The sequence below is a fragment of the Mobula birostris genome, chromosome 32 (genome assembly GCF_030028105.1).
Source record: "Mobula birostris isolate sMobBir1 chromosome 32, sMobBir1.hap1, whole genome shotgun sequence".
Lineage (NCBI taxonomy): Eukaryota > Metazoa > Chordata > Chondrichthyes > Myliobatiformes > Myliobatidae > Mobula > Mobula birostris.
The window spans coordinates 24546125-24564968 of NC_092401.1; the positions used below are offsets into that span (position 1 = coordinate 24546125).

Sequence of the window (18844 nt, forward strand, 5' to 3'; positions counted from 1 at the left end):
TTCGAACATTAATTTTAATGGGCCAACCTAGTTCTTGTTTTGATTCTTGAGATATGTTTGATTTGAAATGAAGAATCTATCTAAAATTGAAAAGTCCATTCCTTGGAATTCAGGTAATACTAGTGGTTTATTTCTTACCATTCTTAGAATGGTCTTTAACTAGTGGTGCCAGGGTCATGACTGCAGAGTTAAGTTCCATCAGCAGAACAAGGTGAATGGGGTTACAGAGGGAAATACTGTACAACAATGCTAATTCAGGTGATTATTTTAGTTTTCACTCCCTCATACAATATCAATCAAAAGTTATAGTAGGTTTTTAGTGGACCACGGTTTAGTCTCAAGTTCAATGGCCTATTGGCATCTGAAGTATGACCCTGATCACTGAAATATTCCCATAAAAATTAAAATAAATTTTAAGTGATGGAAACATCATGCTTCATGTGTTTATTCTTCTTTATTTTTTTTGGACAGATATTAAGTCTACATTTTTGGTTTCAGGTTGTACATATAAGTTTCCTTATGTAACCATAACCAATTTAGTTACTGAAGTTGCCTTAAAATATATGTTTGCGAATTTTTTAAATATACATTTTTTTGTCTAAGTTGAAGGATGACTGTGCTGGAGAATGGAATTATTTTTTTAATCTAAGTTATTGGTAAACAATTTCAGGTTTTGTATTTTACAGATTATGTACTTTAACTTAACTGCTAATTTAAAGAGTATGAGGCTGTTTCCTATACAAGCTATGTTTCTATATTAGAAAATTCCATGTAACAAGGATAATTTTATACTACAATCTTCTCCAGGAACTGCATTGAGATTAATTCTAACTACCATTAGAAACTATTAAAAAATAAAATTATCCATAGCTTCGTGGTACCTTTCCATTCAATGCAAGCATGTTCATCTTTCTTCCATTTTTTGTGAATTTTTATAGTTGAGCATTTGTTTTATTTTTTAAATAATTTGCTTATATTATACACTAGAGCACGGAGAATGAGATTGCCAGTATGATTGAGAAAGATCAGAAGCTGCAGGTAGTTGCTGATTTTTCCAGCTCAAAGAACAGTTTTCATGAAGAACTTCAGTTAGGAAACTCCCAAGCGTTGAGTCCAGAACACAAAGTGCACATCCTACACATGATGCCCTCTACCTCAGCATCAAGAGTTGAAGTGATTCGATTTACACCCCAGCACCTTCCCAGCGCAGAACAGAAAGTGATTATTGAGCAGGTTCCATTTTTCTCCATGTTACCAGCCAGTCCTGAGCAGCGAGTCAAGGTTCAGCGAGTACCTCAGGAGCTAGTGTTCGGAACTACACCAACTGCGCTTAAAGTAGGTTAAATAGGAGATATCATGAGGCTAGATAGTGGCTTCATTTTTCAATTTGTTTAGAAAGCTATGCTGATATTTTATCTTATCTGTCTATGAATTATCATATCTTAATAGTCATAGAATCACGGAATCTAGCACACCTTACACCTATTAGGTCGCTTTTTTCCTGAATTATGTCAGCATTTATCTAAAATCCTCTACCCACCCATCCACAAGTTTTATTGTGGTGGAAAGTTCTAAAACATTCCTGTATTCTATTGGACCTCTGCCCAGAAGAAAAACTGTTTTATTTGTCTGAAGTTTGATTTTGTTAAATATTGAACACAGGTAATAACAAATTTGGAATTAGGCAAATCATTTCATACTTCTTACCGAACATTTCTTTCTCAAGTTAGAGAGAAATTTGATTACCCAGAAACCCAAGATTCTGTTGATTTCTATTTTAAAATATTTAGCACACAATCTTAAGATATCCTTTTTTTTTTTGCTTACCTATTCAAAAAGTGAGTTTTTGACACCATTACATTACATTTAAAACAGGGAAACATTCTCTTTAAGCAACACACACAAAATGCTGGAGGCACTCAGCAGGCCAGGCAGCATCTATGGAAAAGAGTACAGTTAACGTTTCAGGCTGAGGCCCTTCAGCAGGACTGGAGGGAAAAAAAAAGATGAGGAGTCAGAGTTAGAAGGTGGGGGGAGTGGAGGGAGAAACACACAGTGAAATTGGGTGGGGGGTGGAGGGGATGGGTGAAGTAAAGAGTAGGCAAGTTTCTTTACTTAAAGAGTGGTGAAAGAGATACAGAGCTGAAGAGGGAATCTAATAGGAGAGGAAAAAAAGTCATGGAAAAAGGGGGAAGGGAACCAATGGACATGCAAGGAGATAAGGTGAGAGAGGGAAAAGGGGATGGGGAATAGAGAAGTGGGGGGCAGTACCAGAAGTGTGAGGAATCAATGTTTATGCCCTCAGGTTAGAGGCTACCCAGGCGGAATATAAGGTGTTCCTGCTCCAACCTGAGTATGGCCTCATCGCAACAGTAGAGGAGGCCATGGATGGACATAGGAGAATGGGAAGTAAAATTGAAATGGGTGGCCACTGGGAGATCCAGCTTTTTCTGGTGGACGGAGTGTAGGTGCTTGGTAAAGCAGTCTCCCAGTCTACGTTAAGTCTCACCGTTATACAAGAGGCCACACTGGGAGCACCAAATATGGTAGATGACCCCAACAGACTCACAAGTGAAGAGTCACTTCCCCTGGAAAACTATTTGGGGCCCTGAGTGGTAGAGGGAGAAGGTGTAGGGGCAGTTATAGCACTTGTTCCACTTGCAAGGAAAAGTGCTGGGGGGGGGGAAGATCAGTGGGGAGGGATGTATAGACAAGGGAATCGTGTAGGGAGCCACCCTTGCGAAAAGCAGAAAGTGGAGGGGGGCAGGGAAAGATGTGCTTGGTGGTGGGATCCCGTTAGAGATGGTATCTCTTAAATTTAGCTTACTGTATATTTGGTGCTGTCTCAACTGAAAATTAGTGAACATTTTCAATGGATTACCTACTGAAAGTTCAAAAAAATTCTGACTGTGTTTCTGATCTGTAATCCCTGTGGGCAAATCCTTTGTCAGACATCTTAAGTATTGTATAATTATGCAAAGTAATTATTGAATTCTTTTTAAAAAATAAACAATGTTAAGAGGAAGCTTGTAGTGTTTGTAATGGTTAGACTAGTTGGACAGGTGGTCCAATAAAGTTGCAGAATTCAACTAACCTTGAAGAATTATTTCTGAAAACTTTATTCAATAAATCTATTCTAATTTTTAAAATATTACAACCATTTGAATCTTTTTTTTAAATCTGTTTTGTCTATTGTCCCATTGGTATTAGTTTTTAACTGTGTTCTTAATATATAGCACATTGCTCATTTATAGACTCAGCTGCATGGTTAAAACCTGCAGTGTTTTAGAACGCTAATTCTGCAACCTATTCATGGTAGTAAGAAGTTTTTGTTAGAGTCTACAGGTACTTCCTAGATTACAAGAGGGTTCCCTTCCTTTTCTAACCTAAACAGTTCGCCTATCGGGATTGTGGCCATAAACCATTTTCCCACATGGTGGCAGATGTCTGTAGCCCTGTAGTAGCATCCTATCAGTTTTCCATTGCTCGCTTGTACACAAGGAGTGTACATGTCAAGCATTCATAAGCTGGGTAGGAGCTGCAATTCACAAGGTTGTCAATTCTATAAAAAAGGAAGTAGGCAGACAGTAATTTGATTTTTTACATAGTGGTTGCAAACAAATTGCTTTAAGTGTTAATCATGGAGATGAATGGTGAGGTTTGCATCTTAAGTAAAATCAGAGCTGAGTCATTATAGAAAAAAAGCATTAGTTTTACACTTTTTTTTGATTTCTCAAAATAAGTTGGATAAAATTAAATAAACCATTCGCTACCCTTTATATGTAAGTCTTAGCAGTGATATTAAGAGATTCTTAGTTCTCCTAGCTGTCGTAGCTGAGCCTGACTCATCTGTTCCCCAGCACTAAATTGTGATTGTAGGAAGGAATAAGGCTTTCCTGTTTTGTATGTCACAGTGCTCCACCATGCTAAGTATTTAGATTCTAATTAGTGAAGGCGCTCATCTGATGCCTTAAAGGCTTCATATTACTAAACGAAAATTGCATTTTGCTTCAACATAAATCTTGCTTTTAATGTTTAACTAATATATAGTGTACCATAATTATGTTTTTCCTCTTGATAACCTCAACATTTAGGTTCAACAGTTACAACAGGTGCCAGTGCAGCCTGTTCAGCATGTCTACTCGAACCAGGTGCAGTATGTAGAAGGGGGTGATGCCAGCTATACAGGAAGCACAATGTGAGTAGAAATGTTGCCTGTCAGAACACTTCAACAACTGGTAAAGGAACATGTTATAATGCAACCTATGCTATTCTCAGGACTAGAAGTTTGCATAGTTAGAAAATAACATGGAATTCGAGTCTTCAAAGTATCAAAAAAAGACACAGATTGTTAGTCCATGTGGGTAAATATAAAATTGATCATTATCTTGCTTAAGCACACTAAGTGCACCAGTGGACACCAGCACCAACACAAATTGCTCAAAATTACTTGAAGTGAAGAAAATGCCATTCCTCTCACAAAAATGCAGACATTTATACTTGCTGGTTTGAACATGACTGCTGTACCTTACGATTACATTAATATTCATTTGCCATGTTTTTTCAATTTAGTCAAATTGTGCTTGATTTCATTTTTTTCATCAACTTTAACTGTCTTAGACATTGTTCTCAGAATTTCAGATTATTACAACACATATATAGAAACCAATTACAGAATATTATTCAAACAACTTTGTTTTGCTTCAGAAATTATAATCAACTTTATAGAAAATATTTCATGTTAATCTCACCTCATTAATAACATTCCGTAACTTTCTAAATGCACAGTGTTTGTAACTTTAGTCATTTGATGTAACCAGCACCTACATTTGATTTTATCATCATAACAAATGCTTGCTTTGGTCCAGAGAAAGTGAAGCTCCATGGGGAAAAATTAGATAAAAGGGCTGAATGTTCCTCATTGGTAACAAAATAAAAGACATTTAAAGTGTGATTTGTTTTCAACTTTTGTATTCAGAAAAGGTTTTAGTAAACTTCTAAATGTAAGTTAACAAACTGTCACTAAAGTCATCTTTGTGGAACCGCTACCCTACTTTTTCTTTTCAGACGTTCAAACAACTACCCTTATTCAGAAACTCAGCTGTACAGCCAGAACACAGGCGGGAGTTACTATGAATCTCAGGGGACGCCAAACCAGGTTGCCACACCGGTGACTTCGCAGAACGTGGTCAGTAGTGGAACGGTGCCAATGTATGTCACGGGAGGGCAGATTGTGGCCAATCCAGGAGGAGGGACCTATGTCATCCAGGGAGGTTACATGCTGGGGAGCTCCAGTCAGTCTTACAGTCACACCATGCGTGCCTCTCCAGCCACAGTGAGTCACTGGTCAACTCTTCCAAGTGCTGACTCCCCTGGGGTTTCTGTTTTGTATTGTTCAGTAAGAGTGGTCCTGTAGCACTATTGTTAGTCACCTTCCTCCCAAAGAGATGGTCAAAGTTCTGAATCTCAAGATCACCTGTTGCACTATATTGCTATTACTGATTAGGTCAAATTTTATCAACTTTTCCTAATTTGGGATGCTCTTTAGCTTTAATAGGCTTGCAGTACAGCAAGAATAATTTCTGTGATCTCATGGACTAGCCTTGAAAGTGCTTGTAGAATAATTTGTACATCAAAAATGGAATAAAAATTAGGATAGGAAGTGAAAAAGGGGAAATATATTACTATTAAGGTTTATTATAAATTTTAATATATATTAAATATTTAGAATAATAATTGTTCGGACTATTATGGGGCTAAATTTCAATTGAAATTTCTCATATATTAAATTATTAGAATGAACAATGTGCTTTATGAAGGCACGTACTTTCAGATTCACAGCCTCTAAGCTGGACTCATATACTAGGTTGTGTATAATTTGATTATATTAGCCTTTCAGCCTTTCATTTTACATAATTAATGTTGAACCTAGCAACGTATTAGAATGCAGATAAGTTATGACATCTTTTAAGACCATGAATGGAGAAACCAGTGTTTTTTTTTTCAGAATTTACAGGGCTGTAGACTTAAACATATTATAAAATAGCTACACCTTGGTGCATACTGAACTCTAGCTTTATTAAAATTGCATCATTTCTTAGAAACAATATTGAATTATAGTAGAAATACTGAAGGCTTAACCTTGTAAACGGTTTTTAAAACTGCACTGCATTGAGCCTTTTACTTCAATTTTAAAAACACTAAAAAGATGTTCTGTCAAGTATTCAATTGATTGAAAATTGACAATACTTAGTGGAATACTAAATTAATTGGCGAGATTGCTGGCAGAGAACTTTTGTTCATTTTGTTAAATGTGCGGGTATCATTTTAAGTGCTGAGAAATTAATGTCATTAGAAAAAGTGGCACATCATTAATGTATACGTGAATCTTGTACCTTCAGGGAGAATAACTAGAAGGTGATATGCAGTAGAAAGACAATGGGTGGAAAGACTTGTAGAAAGAGGGAGAGAGGAAGAATTGAGGAAGACCCAAAATGAGTGGGAAATGTAGATTCTCGGAGAGAGTTGCAAGCAGACAAATGGTGATAATTGCTTATAGATAGGGCAATTTTTAAATTTTCTTTTCTTGTCCTTTAAAAATAGAATTATGGTTTAGCCTTTTGTTTTTAGAAGCTAAGCAATTTTTATTTCCGGCAGAATTAATAAAACAAAAGGTCTTGCAATACCAACTGATCTGCAATGTCAGAGTTGTACCCAGTCAGTAGTTCAAAAATCTATCTCAATTCATTTTCTTATCCATTAGCAATGTGACAACAGATCAATTAGTTATTTAAATTGCTGGTGGCATGCCACACCCTTTGTAACACTGAAAAATATGTTTCATGCATGAATGGTTGTTTTTAATTTCTCTTCTGTGGACTTAGAATGTTAACATAAATTTACTGCTGTACTGTTCAATAGACTTTTTCACCTGCGGTCCCAAAATGTTTCTGGCAAATCAAATATATATTAAATTTAACCTTGCAATAAAATAATATTGCAAGGAAAAAATTATGAAAATCCATTCTTCTTGTTTTATTGCACAGGTTCAGTGGTTGCTGGATAACTATGAAACAGCAGAAGGAGTGAGCTTGCCCCGAAGCACTTTGTACTGTCACTACCTTCTACATTGTCAGGAGCAGAAACTAGAGCCAGTGAATGCGGCCTCATTTGGCAAACTGATACGATCAGTATTCATGGGACTCCGGACCCGGAGACTTGGCACAAGGTTAGCTCTTGCTTTATCACTTTCACAGAGTGTTCAACCCAGCCCAGAATTGCAGACTGAAATATTTTTAAAATGGGTTACTGATAATGATCTATGGACACTGATAAAGATGAACTGACTTTAGCTTAGTCAGCATCTTACTTTTATAAAGTTTAATACATTTAGTACTGAATATGGTGGTGAAATAACAAAGGAGCAGAATTGAAATAATTTTAAAAAATTAACAATTGCAATAATAATGCAAGAAAAAATTGAAAAGGGCAACATAAAAGAAATAGTTATAAAATTGAGAAAATGAGGAATAGAATAGAATTTTTATTTATTTATTTTCCTTGACTCCATTTGGAATTATCAGAATGATTATGGGTTGCTTTCTCGGAGAGGTATCAGACTGTGTGTAATCAAACACCATGGATCATCTTGGAATACTTGGACTGTTTGAAGGTTATATCATTTGGAAAGATTTATTTATTATTGTGAATTTGATCACAGGAATGTAGACATGAATATGATGGACTAGAAATAGCAATACCCAAAGGACATGTTTTGTTTTGCCTTTGAGTAATGTGCATCTCCTATAATTTAAAATTTGTTCTTGAAACACTGACATTGTTGTGAAGGTTGGTATTTGTCCATCCCTATCTACCAGCTAACTGAATTGCAAGGTTGTGTTTGCCGGTTCAAGAAAATAAAGTAATTCTTTTGGAGAACAGTCAGGAATTTCATACGTGGAGCCCTTGATGCCACATGCAACTTTTTTACCTGCTATTCAGATCCGACTTCCAGTAGTCACCATTATTTGCAAAATATTAATATGTTGATGATCGTCACACATATATGTTACACATATTCATATCACTGCTGTGTTCTCTGTGCATTGTGGCCCATTTACCATAAACAGAACTGAGCAATACAGTCTTGTTAAATAATGTGAGGTGTGATATGACCATGATTCATCATCCAGGTCCTTGTTTGCATCTTCTAACATGTTACTTCACATCAATGATTTTCTTCATTTGTAGGGGAAATTCAAAGTATCATTATTATGGGCTTCGCATTAAAGCAAACTCACCATTAATTCGACTGATAGAGGATCAGCAGCACTTAGCCATAAGGCAACAACCATTCACGCAGAAGCAGAGGTGAGTGGGTAAGACAAGAAATCCATATTGCTGGTGATTATGCATCAATATTGAATCTACAGTTTATTTAGATTGTAGAAATACAGTATATACTTTAAAAGAAATCTATTTCCATGATCTGAGTAAACTGTGGACAGCTCATTTCTAAAATGAAGATTGTGGTTCCAATACTGTTTTTGTCTATTCACAAATTCCTTGCTTTCTTAGATGTTAGTTAATGAGAAGGAAGATAAAGTAACATCAATTATATTACCTTCCAGTTTTTGCACTTTGTATTTAGTGAGATTTGCCTTGGATGATTTTTATTGAATACAAATGAAGGATCATGAATTAATTTGTCAGAGATACATTACTTGACTGTAATTTTCCTCCAAAGGACTATTCCAATCCAATAAATGCTCTGTGACATTTCCTACTTATCAGTATATTTGTTGGATCTTGCTAAAGAACAGTAGTTTGGCTCCTCACATTGTTCAATTAGATCTTGACTTTTCTATCTTTTTGACTTCAGCACTCCTCTCTCCTCCTCAAACCGTACCCTCACTGAATGTCCTGTCCTGTACTCTCTCTGCACCAATCCCAACCTTACCATCAAAACTGCAGACAAAGGGGGTGCTGCTGTAGTGTGGCAGACTGACCTCTACCTTGCTGAGGCCAGGCGGCAACCCTTAGACACCCCCTCATACCTACCTCTTGAAGAGGAACCCACTCCAGATCATCAGAAAACTGTCTTCAACACCATCATTAACCTCATCAACTCTGGAGAACTCTCATTCACTGCCACCAGATTCAAAGTTCTCTTGCCCTGCACTGCTCACTTCTACCTCCTATCCAAGACCCACAAACCTGATTGTCCATGTAGACCCATTGTCTCTGCCTGCTCCTACCCCATTGAACTCTTGTCCTCATGCCTTGACTCCATGCTATCCTTCCCACATACATCCATGACATATCTCATGCTCTCGATCTCCTCACTAACTTTCAATTCCCTGGCCCTGACTGTCTCATTTTCACCATGGATGTCTAGTCCCTATACATTACTATCTGCCATCAAAAAAGGTCTTAAAGCTCTCTGCTTCTTTCCCAATATAAGTTCCCCTCCACCACCACCCTCCTCCGTCTGGCACAACTGGCCCTCACCCTCAACAATTTTTCTTTCGCCTCCTCCCACTTTCTCCAGACTCAAAGAGTAGCATGGACACCCACGTGTGCCCCAGCAATGCCTGCTTTTTCGTTGGCTACGTAGAACAGTCCATGTTCCAAGCCTTTCCCGGTAATGCTCCACAACTCTTCCCTCGTTACATTGACAACTTCAACAGTGCTGCTTCATGCACCCATGGTGCACTCGTGAATTTCATCAGCTTCGCCTCCAACTTGTACCCTGTTCTTAAATTCACGTGGTCCATTTCTGACACCTCCCTCCCCTTTCTTAATCTCTCTGTCTCCATCTCTGGTGACAAACTATCGGCGAACATATTTTATAAACCTACTGATTCCAACAGTTATCTTGACCACCCTGTTTCTGTTAAAAATGTTATTCACCTTTCTCAGTTCCTTCATCTCCTATCTGTTCCCAGGATGCGGCTTCCCTTTCCAGGATATCAGAGATGTCCTCCTCCTTCAAATAATGGGGTTTCCATTGATACTGCCCTCATCCACATCTCCCTCATTTCCTGAATGTCTATGCTCAGCCCATCTCCCACCGCCTTAACAGTGATAGTTACTTTTGTCCTTACTTACCTCCCTAGGAGCCTCCACATCCAGCATATCATTCTCCATAACTTCTACCATCTCCAAAGGGATCCTACCAGCAAGCATATCTTTACCTTCCTCTTCTCTCTGCTTTCTGCAAGGAACACTCCCTCCATGATTCCCCTGTCCATTGGTCTAACCCGACTAATCTCCCTGATGGCACTTATCCTTGTAATCGCCCAAAGTGCTTCACCTGCCCATTCATCCTCGCCCTCACCCCCATTCAGGCCACAAAGAATCCTTGGAGAGGAGGCAACACTTCACTTGCGCATCTGCTGGGGTCGTCTATTGTGTCCGATGCTCCCAGGTTCACCTCTTCTATATTGGTGAGAACTGTTGTAAGATGATAGACCACTTCTTCGAGTACCTCCACTCCACCTACCAAAAGCGGAACTTCCCGATAGTCAAACATTTTAGTTCTGATTCACATTCCCGTTCTGACATGTCAGTCCATGGCCTTCTCTACTGCTGTGATGAGGCCACCGTCAGGGTGGTCGAGCAACACCTTGTATTCCGTCTGAGTAGCCTCCAACCTAATGGCATGAGCATCGATATCTCCTTCCAGTAAAAAAATTCTCTCCCCCTCCCCTCTTCTCTATTCCCCACTCTGGCCCTTTACCTCTTCTCATCTGCCAATCACTTCCCCCTATGTTCCCTCCTCTTTCCCTTTCTCCATATGGTCCACTCTTCTCTCCTTTCATATTCCTTCCTCTCCAGCCCACGTGGCTTCACCTATCACCTTCTAGCTATCATCCTTCCTGTACCCCCACCTTTTTATTGTGGCATCTTCTCCTTCCTTTCCAGTTCTGAAGAAGGGTCTTGGCCTGAAACATCGACTACTTATTCATTTCCATGGATGCTACTGATTTCCTTCAGCATTTTGTTTTGCTTTGGACTTCCAGCATCTGCAGAAATTCTCGTGTTTATTTCTATCCTTTTTAAGCATTTACTTAACACTGTTTATAATGCATTTGTACTCCTGCTTAACAAAAAAAAATTAGGTTAAAAATTACAATTCGCTCATCTTTTTATGGTGGAAATTCCACTTTTTTTAAAGAATAAACAATATTTTTCTTCTCAGTCTGAAGTTTCTAAAGTTAATGTTAATGTTGTGTCCTAGATTCTTCCATTATAACAGCATAAGAAATAGGGGTAGGTCATCTGGCCTTTCAAGTGTATGATTTATCAAGATCATGGCTGATCTTTACCTCAGTTCCTTTTTTCTGGCACCATCTCGAGTCCCTTAATATTCAGAAATTCCGTGTTATAATGAACTCAATAACTATGCCACCACAGCCCTCTACGGTTGAGAATCATCAAGACTCATTGCTAACTAAGTGAAGGACTTTCTTCTCCAATTTGTTTCATTCATCTATACTCTTCAGAACACAGGCCTAGCAGATATCCTCTCATTCATCTAAAGCTAGAGAATACAGGCAAGTATTGTATTCCTCGTATGACAAACCAACTTTCCCAGGAAGCAAGCAAGTGAATCTTCACTTTATGGAAAACATATCCTTAGTTTAGGTAAGGAGACTACAGCTACAGTCTCATCAAGGCCTTAGATATTTGCAATAAGACCTCTTTACTCCTGATTGTGAAGACAAGTGAACCATTTGCCTTCTAATTGCTTGCTTGATCTGCATGGTAACTTTAAGTGACTTGTGAATAAATATATTTATATCGCTTTGAAAATCAGCATTTCCCAGTCCCTCATCATTTAAAAAATACTGTTATTTACTATTCTGCACACTGAAATCTCACTTTTCTACAGTATATTTGATCTCACTTGCCCGTTCACTTAACTTGTCTATATCCTTTTGAAGCCACACTAATCCTCCTCCCTATCTAAAGGCATACTTAGGTACAAATTTTTGCAGTATCTGCTCATCACAGCCTGCCAACGTTATAGAGATCTGTTTATAACCCATTTGCAGTTAACACTCAGCATCACTAGAAAGAGGAATGGAGTTGCTTTTTCAAATGGAAGATTCTTTGACAGAACTGGGGAAGAGGACCTTTGTTTTACTTTTTTCCCCCAGTTCTGATGAGAGGATCTCTGCCCTCCTGCACTTTTTGTCATGTTTATTTCTTTTCAGATTTCTAACATCCCCAGTTTTGTGTTTTTTTTTTGATTTTTTAAAGACATGTTTATTCCCACTGTTAGTTTTCTGTCTGTTAACCAGTTTTCTGTCCATTGTAATGTTATGTGTTTTAACCTCATTGAACAAATTCCAGTGAGATCTTTATGAAAGGTTTTTGAAAATCTAACTACATGGCATTTATTGGTTTCCTTTTATCTATTCTCTTGTTTGGATACTTGAAAAATTCTAGTAAATTAGATAAACATTTTTTCTTTCATAAATCCCTGTCAACACTTTTCAGTTCAGCTATTCTATTTAAAATATCTATTCTTACTTGCTTCATTATAGATGCCATCATTTTTTTTCTCCTACTAATGGTAGACCAACAAAGACAGAATTTCTACATTGACAAATCTCTTTATCACTTTAGACATCTCAGTTGGGTCAGCCTTCAGCTCCTTTAAAAGGCAAACCATGTGAAACACTCTGGTTCTGTTGGCTGCTTAACTCTATGGAAGACAATCTCCAGCCCCTGCAAATGTGTGAGATTGAGTGCTGAGCCCACTCCAAAACCCCTTGTTTGTGTGGATGCTGCATGTTTTGTTACCCTGTTACAAATAAGTACCACGAAATAACAGATAGTACACCACATACAATCCCATGATTCAGGACATTTACAAGGACAGGTGTGTAAAATGGGCCCGTAGGAACATTGGGGTCCCAAGTCATCCCGACCACAATCTATTCCAGCTCTTACCATCCGGGAAATGGTACCGCAGCATAAAAGCCAGGACAAACAGGCTTCGGGACAGCTTCTTCCACTGGGCCATCAGACTGATAAACTCACGCTGATTTGAGTGTACTCTATATTACACTGACTGTTCTACTTATTATAAATTATTATAACTTACTATGATTGCACATTGCACATTTAGATGGAGATGTAACGTAAAGATTTTTACTCCTCATGTATGTGAAGGATGTAAGAAACAAAGTCAATTCAATTAAATTCAAGGAATTGCCTTTATAATTCTTAATTTGACTACAAGGTTAGTAAAGAAAAAGCAAAAAAAGAAAAGGGCTCATTTTAATGAAACAGTCAAATGTGCACACGTTGGAGATCAGGATTCCCCCCTTACCGATCCTCCTTCAATTTTCCAGAGCTTCGTCGAATCATGGCCCCGCTCTGGGTCGAGTCCTGCGATGTCTTCTCCCTTTATCTCCCACCGAACAATGGACCTAGCTCACCCCGGTGTCAGGCACACAACACGAAAACGCACTCCCTTCATTGGATGGCTCACATTCCAAAGCACCCCTTATCTCTGACCATAACCCAAACACTGCTCCTACAGAAAGACCATTGCATTAGCAGTGAAACTTTTCCCAGGGTGCTACCCCACCAAAATTAGTCATGTCTTCATGACATTGAGATAATTTGTCACCCTTTCATAAAAGGCAGAAAGTCTAACCCAGGTGTAAATGGCAGTGACATAGCTCACGAAGGCGATAGGTGCCGCACTCTGTTCCCTGATGCTATATAGGCCAGCCTATCTGGTGGTCTTCTGATTCTTTGAGACCTCCTTACCCCGTCATCTACTTCTTCAGGTTCAGACACTCCTTGGGATACTTCTGATCTACATGGCAAGGCCTCCCCGGGCCTATCACTCGTGCCCTCTGCCACTTGGCTGAGCCCCACTTCATCCCTTTCATGGTCCTATTGAAACCCAGTCTTGTCCACAGATAGACCCTCTGATTTCACCTGATGCAGCATGAGAAGGGTTGAGAATATCTTCCTCAATCAGTGGTGAGTTAGCAAAAGGCAGCATATACCACACCCTCATTTCCTCATCCTCTGAGTCCGAATCCCATTCAGGAGCGGGGGCCGGTCTAATCTCTCCTGCTGTTGGTCCTTCAGTTGCGCCGTGTCGCCGCAGAGTCCTCTTACTAGGTGTAGGTTCTGGGTCAACCCACACCTCTTGTCCCAGAAGCAGACGTGGTTCTGATGGAGAATGTTGACAGGCCCAATTCCATCCTCTGGTTTCACCCGGAATACTGGTACATTTGGCATCTGACTCTCCACTACATAGGGCGTAGCTGCCCAGGTAGCCTCAGATTCCTTATGAGGACTCAGTCTCCTGGCATGAGTTGGGAGAACCTAACATTTTGATCATACCTCCTTGATTCTGCTTGGCAGCCGTGATCTCAGCTAATTCATAATGTTCAGCTCCCTTCTCATATCAGACACATACTTCAGATAAGTCTTTGGTGGTAGGTCTTCCTCGCCAGTCCCCAAACAAAGGTCGATGGGCAACCTCGCCTCACATTCAAACATCAGATAATATGGCGAGTACCTGGTAACTTCATTTCATGTACAGTTGTAGCAGTGGAACAGATGTCCAATATGTTGACTACACTTGTTCTCCTTACTGATTTCCAAAGCTTGAGCATGTCCAGCAAGGTCTGATTAAAACTCTCGGGCTGGGGATCAAGCTGCAGGTGATAAGGCATAGTTCTTGACTCCAAGCCTGCTCAGTAACTCATGTATAAGCCCACTCTCGAAATCCCATCCCTGATCACTATATACCCCCTGGGGAGGCTATAATAAATGAAATACTTCTCCCATAATACTTTGGCCACCGTGGACACCCTCTGATACTTGGTAGGGAAAGCTTGCGCACATCTGGTGTAGTAATCCGTGCTGACTAAGACATTTGCCATGTTGCTGGCATCTGACTCTATTGACAGGAAATCCATACACGCCAGGTCAAGGAGCCCACACTCTCAAACTTTCAACCAATCGCTTTTGTTTTACATCATCAGAGCACTGCCACTCATCTAACAACAGGGAGGACAGCTCCACCCAAGTCTCATACTGCTCTTCCCCTTTAGGGTGGGCTTTGTTCCTGAGAACAGGCGGAGCCTGCGATAGCTGGGACTTTGAACCTAGGTATTTTTTTCATTTATTCGCCAGGGAGGTAAGGGCCACTACCAACTCAGAATTCTCACTCCTCGCTGGGGGACTCATTAGACATTCCAAATCAGACCACTCCTTCCCCTCGCTCTGCAGAAACGAGAGCACCGTGTCTTGAGGTCTCCACCCCAGCCACGGGAGACTCGACTTGTGATTCAGCCCGTTCCCCTACACTCTCCTCCTCCCGGAAAGTATGGACAGCCCACAGCCCCCCCTCTCCAGGGGCCCCAGTAGAACCAGGCTAGTCTGGACTAAAACAAAGTCTCTGCCTGCCACTTTATCAAACCTCCAGCCCACAATCATAACTTTTCCTACTGCTTTAACAGTACTTAAAATTCAAATTAATGATTCATCCGGGATTTTAACGTTTACCCCACTCAACACGCACGCATTCGTTACCAGTAACCCCGTGAATTCGCACCACGGCTCAACTCCAGCAGCATACATAACCACGTACCATAATCACTTTACCGGACAACAGTTTAGCACAGACTTAACACACAACTCACTGGATCAATGCTCAGGACAGTCACACAGCATCAAATGAAATCGATCGCAGACGATACCCCCACAATTGAAACACTCTGATTCCGTGGGCTGCATAAGCCTAAGGAAGACAATCTCCGGCCCCACCAAATGTGTGAGATTGAGGTGTGAGCCCACTCCGAAACCCACTGTTTGTGTGGATGCTGCATGATTTGTTACCCTGTTACAAATAAGTACCATGAAATAACAGACAGTACACCATATACAATTAAACGATTTGGCTTTATAATTATTTATTTGACTACAGAGTTAGTAAAGAAAAAGCAAGAAAAGGAAAAGGAGCCATTTTAATGAAACAGTCTAAAGTGCACAAGCTGGAGCTCACGGTTTCTCCTTTGCCGATCGTCCTTCGAACTCCCTTGGCTTCGTTGAATCATGGCCCTGCTCCTGGTTGAGTCCTACGACCTCTTCTCCCTATATCTCCCGTCGAACGAAGGACCCAGCTCATCCTGGTGTCAGACACACAACACGAAAACACACTCCCTTCATTGGACGGCTCACATTCCAAAGCACCTGCTATCTCTAACCATAACCCAAACACTGCTTCCATAGAAAGAGAATTGCATTAGCAGTGAATCCTTTCCCAGGATGAAGTTCATGGTAACTTATTCTTAATTAAAGTCCTGGCATTATGCTCTACTTGCTTTTCCTGACATTGGGTGTTTCTGTGAAATGTAGAACCCCATATAAGATCTGACCCCATAAGATCTGATTGCGAAACAGAAGTCTAAAGTTTTAATTTGCTTTACCTAATGGTCAACTTTCAGTTTCCTTTGATTACATTGCTGCACAACTATGTGATTTATCTGCATGGACCCTAAATATCTCTATTTCATCATTGCTGCTTATTTCTTTGTCATAGGGTTTTAAAATTCATTTTTGGGATCCATGCATCACAGCCAGGACCAACATTTGTTTCCCATCCTTAACTGCTCTTGAGAAAGTGCCGTGAGCTGCTGCCCTGAGATATTGCTGTCCTTATGGTGAAAGTACTCTCAAAGTGGGCTGGAATTCCAGGATTTAGAACCAAAAACTTGTCTTTCTCTGATCCATTGAAAATGATTTCACAACTCCCTATGTTATTTTGCCATTTGCTAATCCTGCCTTTGTCCCTTGGCAACTTTATACTCTTACCCAGGCAACTTGTTGTATGTCCTTACATAAATTACATACTCTTCCTTCAGCCAAATCATTCATATAGTGTAAAGCTGACACCCCAGTATCAAATCTTGGAGACTGACACTTGCTGCATCATATCAATCGTGAATGAAAAATTCCAAATGTCTTGATTAATTATGTAAGTAGTATGTTGGGCATCACGCCATCCTGAGGTTTGTCACTGCTGTTTTAAACATGGCCAAGCTGACAAAATGAGCTGAGAAGCAATAGATGGCAATTATAATGCTGTCAGGCTAGGTTAGATGTTTACTTCCAAATCACTATTCCATCAGAAGACCATGTGAAGTGGAATGTCCCTTTTGGAACATTAATTATTTCGCATAACACTTTGGAGATCAAATGTCAACCCTGGGGATTTAATAAAAAGTTGTGATCTATATTTCACTTTTTTTTTTGAAAATGCTACTTTGACCATAAAGGAATGGACTGTATTTCAGTCCGTTTTCTCCATGTTACAGACTCAAGCCAATCCAGAAGGTGGAAGGGATGACAAATGGTATGGGAGTTGGACAACAGCAGGCTAGTGGCCTGTCAGATATCAGTGCACAGGTGCAACAGTATCAACAGTTCTTGGGTGAGTTACTGGATTTGTTTCATATCCTTTGTAGCAGGTTCAAATATAGAGAATTTCGATTGCAGTTCTATGATAGTTGTAAGTGGTAAAATAATAACGATTTCTCTTATGTTCACCTCATCAGTAAAACAAAAATCTTTTGTCCATTTCATTTCCTAAGTGGATGTTGGATATTGGATGTTATATGTTGTAATATTCCATTCTCCACACAATTCGAACATGTGTTAGAACACATTGTGGATGGCACGGTAGCACCGTGGTTAGCTTAATGCTATTATAGTGCGGTCACTGGGGTTTAATTCCCACCACTATCATAAGGAGTTTGTACGTTCTCCCCAATGAACACATGTGTTTACTATAGTGCTCTGGTTTCCTCCCACACCCCAAAGAGCTATGGGTTAGAAAGTTAATTGTTTATGTATGTATCTCTAAATCGAAATCTATATAAATGTTGTTTAGATGTTTGAGCTTCATAGGAAATGCTCCATTTGTGAGCAAGTAGCTGTGGAGATGAAGAATGGAGTATTTGAGGTAGTTTTGATGAACTTTAGTGAAGTACAAATTGCTAAAAATCACTTCATGTACCCATGAACCCTGTTTGAGGTGAAAATCTAGAATATAACAATGGAACAAGGAAAGCAGAAAACGACTTTGTAGTATGAGGATCAAGCACTAATAATAGAGGATCACAATAAGAGCTTCATTTGTCACATGTACTGTACATCAAACATGCAGTGAAATGTGTCATTTTGAGTCAATGATCAACACAGTCCAAGGATAGTGCTGTGGGCAATCCTCAAGTGTCATCATGCTTCTGGTGCCAAAATAGCATGCTCACAACTCACTAAACCTACCTGTACATCTTTGGAATGTGGGAGGAAATTGAAGAGGGATGACACACAGAAGTACGGGATTTAGTGTGGGATCATCAGATTGAAAGACTATGAGAGAGTACTGAGTAAAATGCTTTAATGATTATCTTTATTGTAAATTAACTGTCCCCTTACTAATCTGTTCTGGTAATCAAATTATCAATTATTTTAGATAAGCCTCACTGCACACCTTAGGAAAGCAGGACCACTCTTCCTACTAAGCTGCACAGGTGCCTGGCCATGCAGTAACTGAAATGCTCCCGCCGCATGGCCTTTGTTGGCGCACAACTGGAATTTTCTTTTATATAATGCTAATATAATTTTTAAATTATGCAACATTATTGTGCAATACCCTTTAATTAATTATGCATTCATTAATATAATCCATAAATTTTCTAAATAATAAATGTATCACAACCTTTACTTTGAAACATTTTAGAGCTTCAACATATTTACATTCTCGGTGTTTCAGGTTGCAGTACTGTTACAAATTGAA

At 39.5% G+C, this 18844-nt stretch overlaps 1 protein-coding gene across 5 annotated transcripts in view; it reads left to right on the forward strand.

Annotated features, from left to right (window-relative positions):
• Positions 1-18844, forward strand: part of rfx1a (regulatory factor X, 1a (influences HLA class II expression)) — a 220522-nt gene that overhangs the window by 158569 nt on the left and 43109 nt on the right. For 2 of the 5 annotated variants that reach the window (XM_072248521.1, XM_072248523.1), the window contains 5 exons: positions 4095-4198; positions 5068-5335; positions 7047-7228; positions 8251-8370; positions 17340-17476. In XM_072248521.1, the coding sequence (XP_072104622.1) occupies positions 4095-4198; positions 5068-5335; positions 7047-7228; positions 8251-8370; positions 17340-17476 (811 nt within the window). The remainder of the gene's footprint in view (positions 1-4094; positions 4199-5067; positions 5336-7046; positions 7229-8250; positions 8371-17339; positions 17477-18844) is intronic. The other 3 variants (XM_072248522.1, XM_072248525.1, XM_072248524.1) reach the window with 2 other exon arrangements.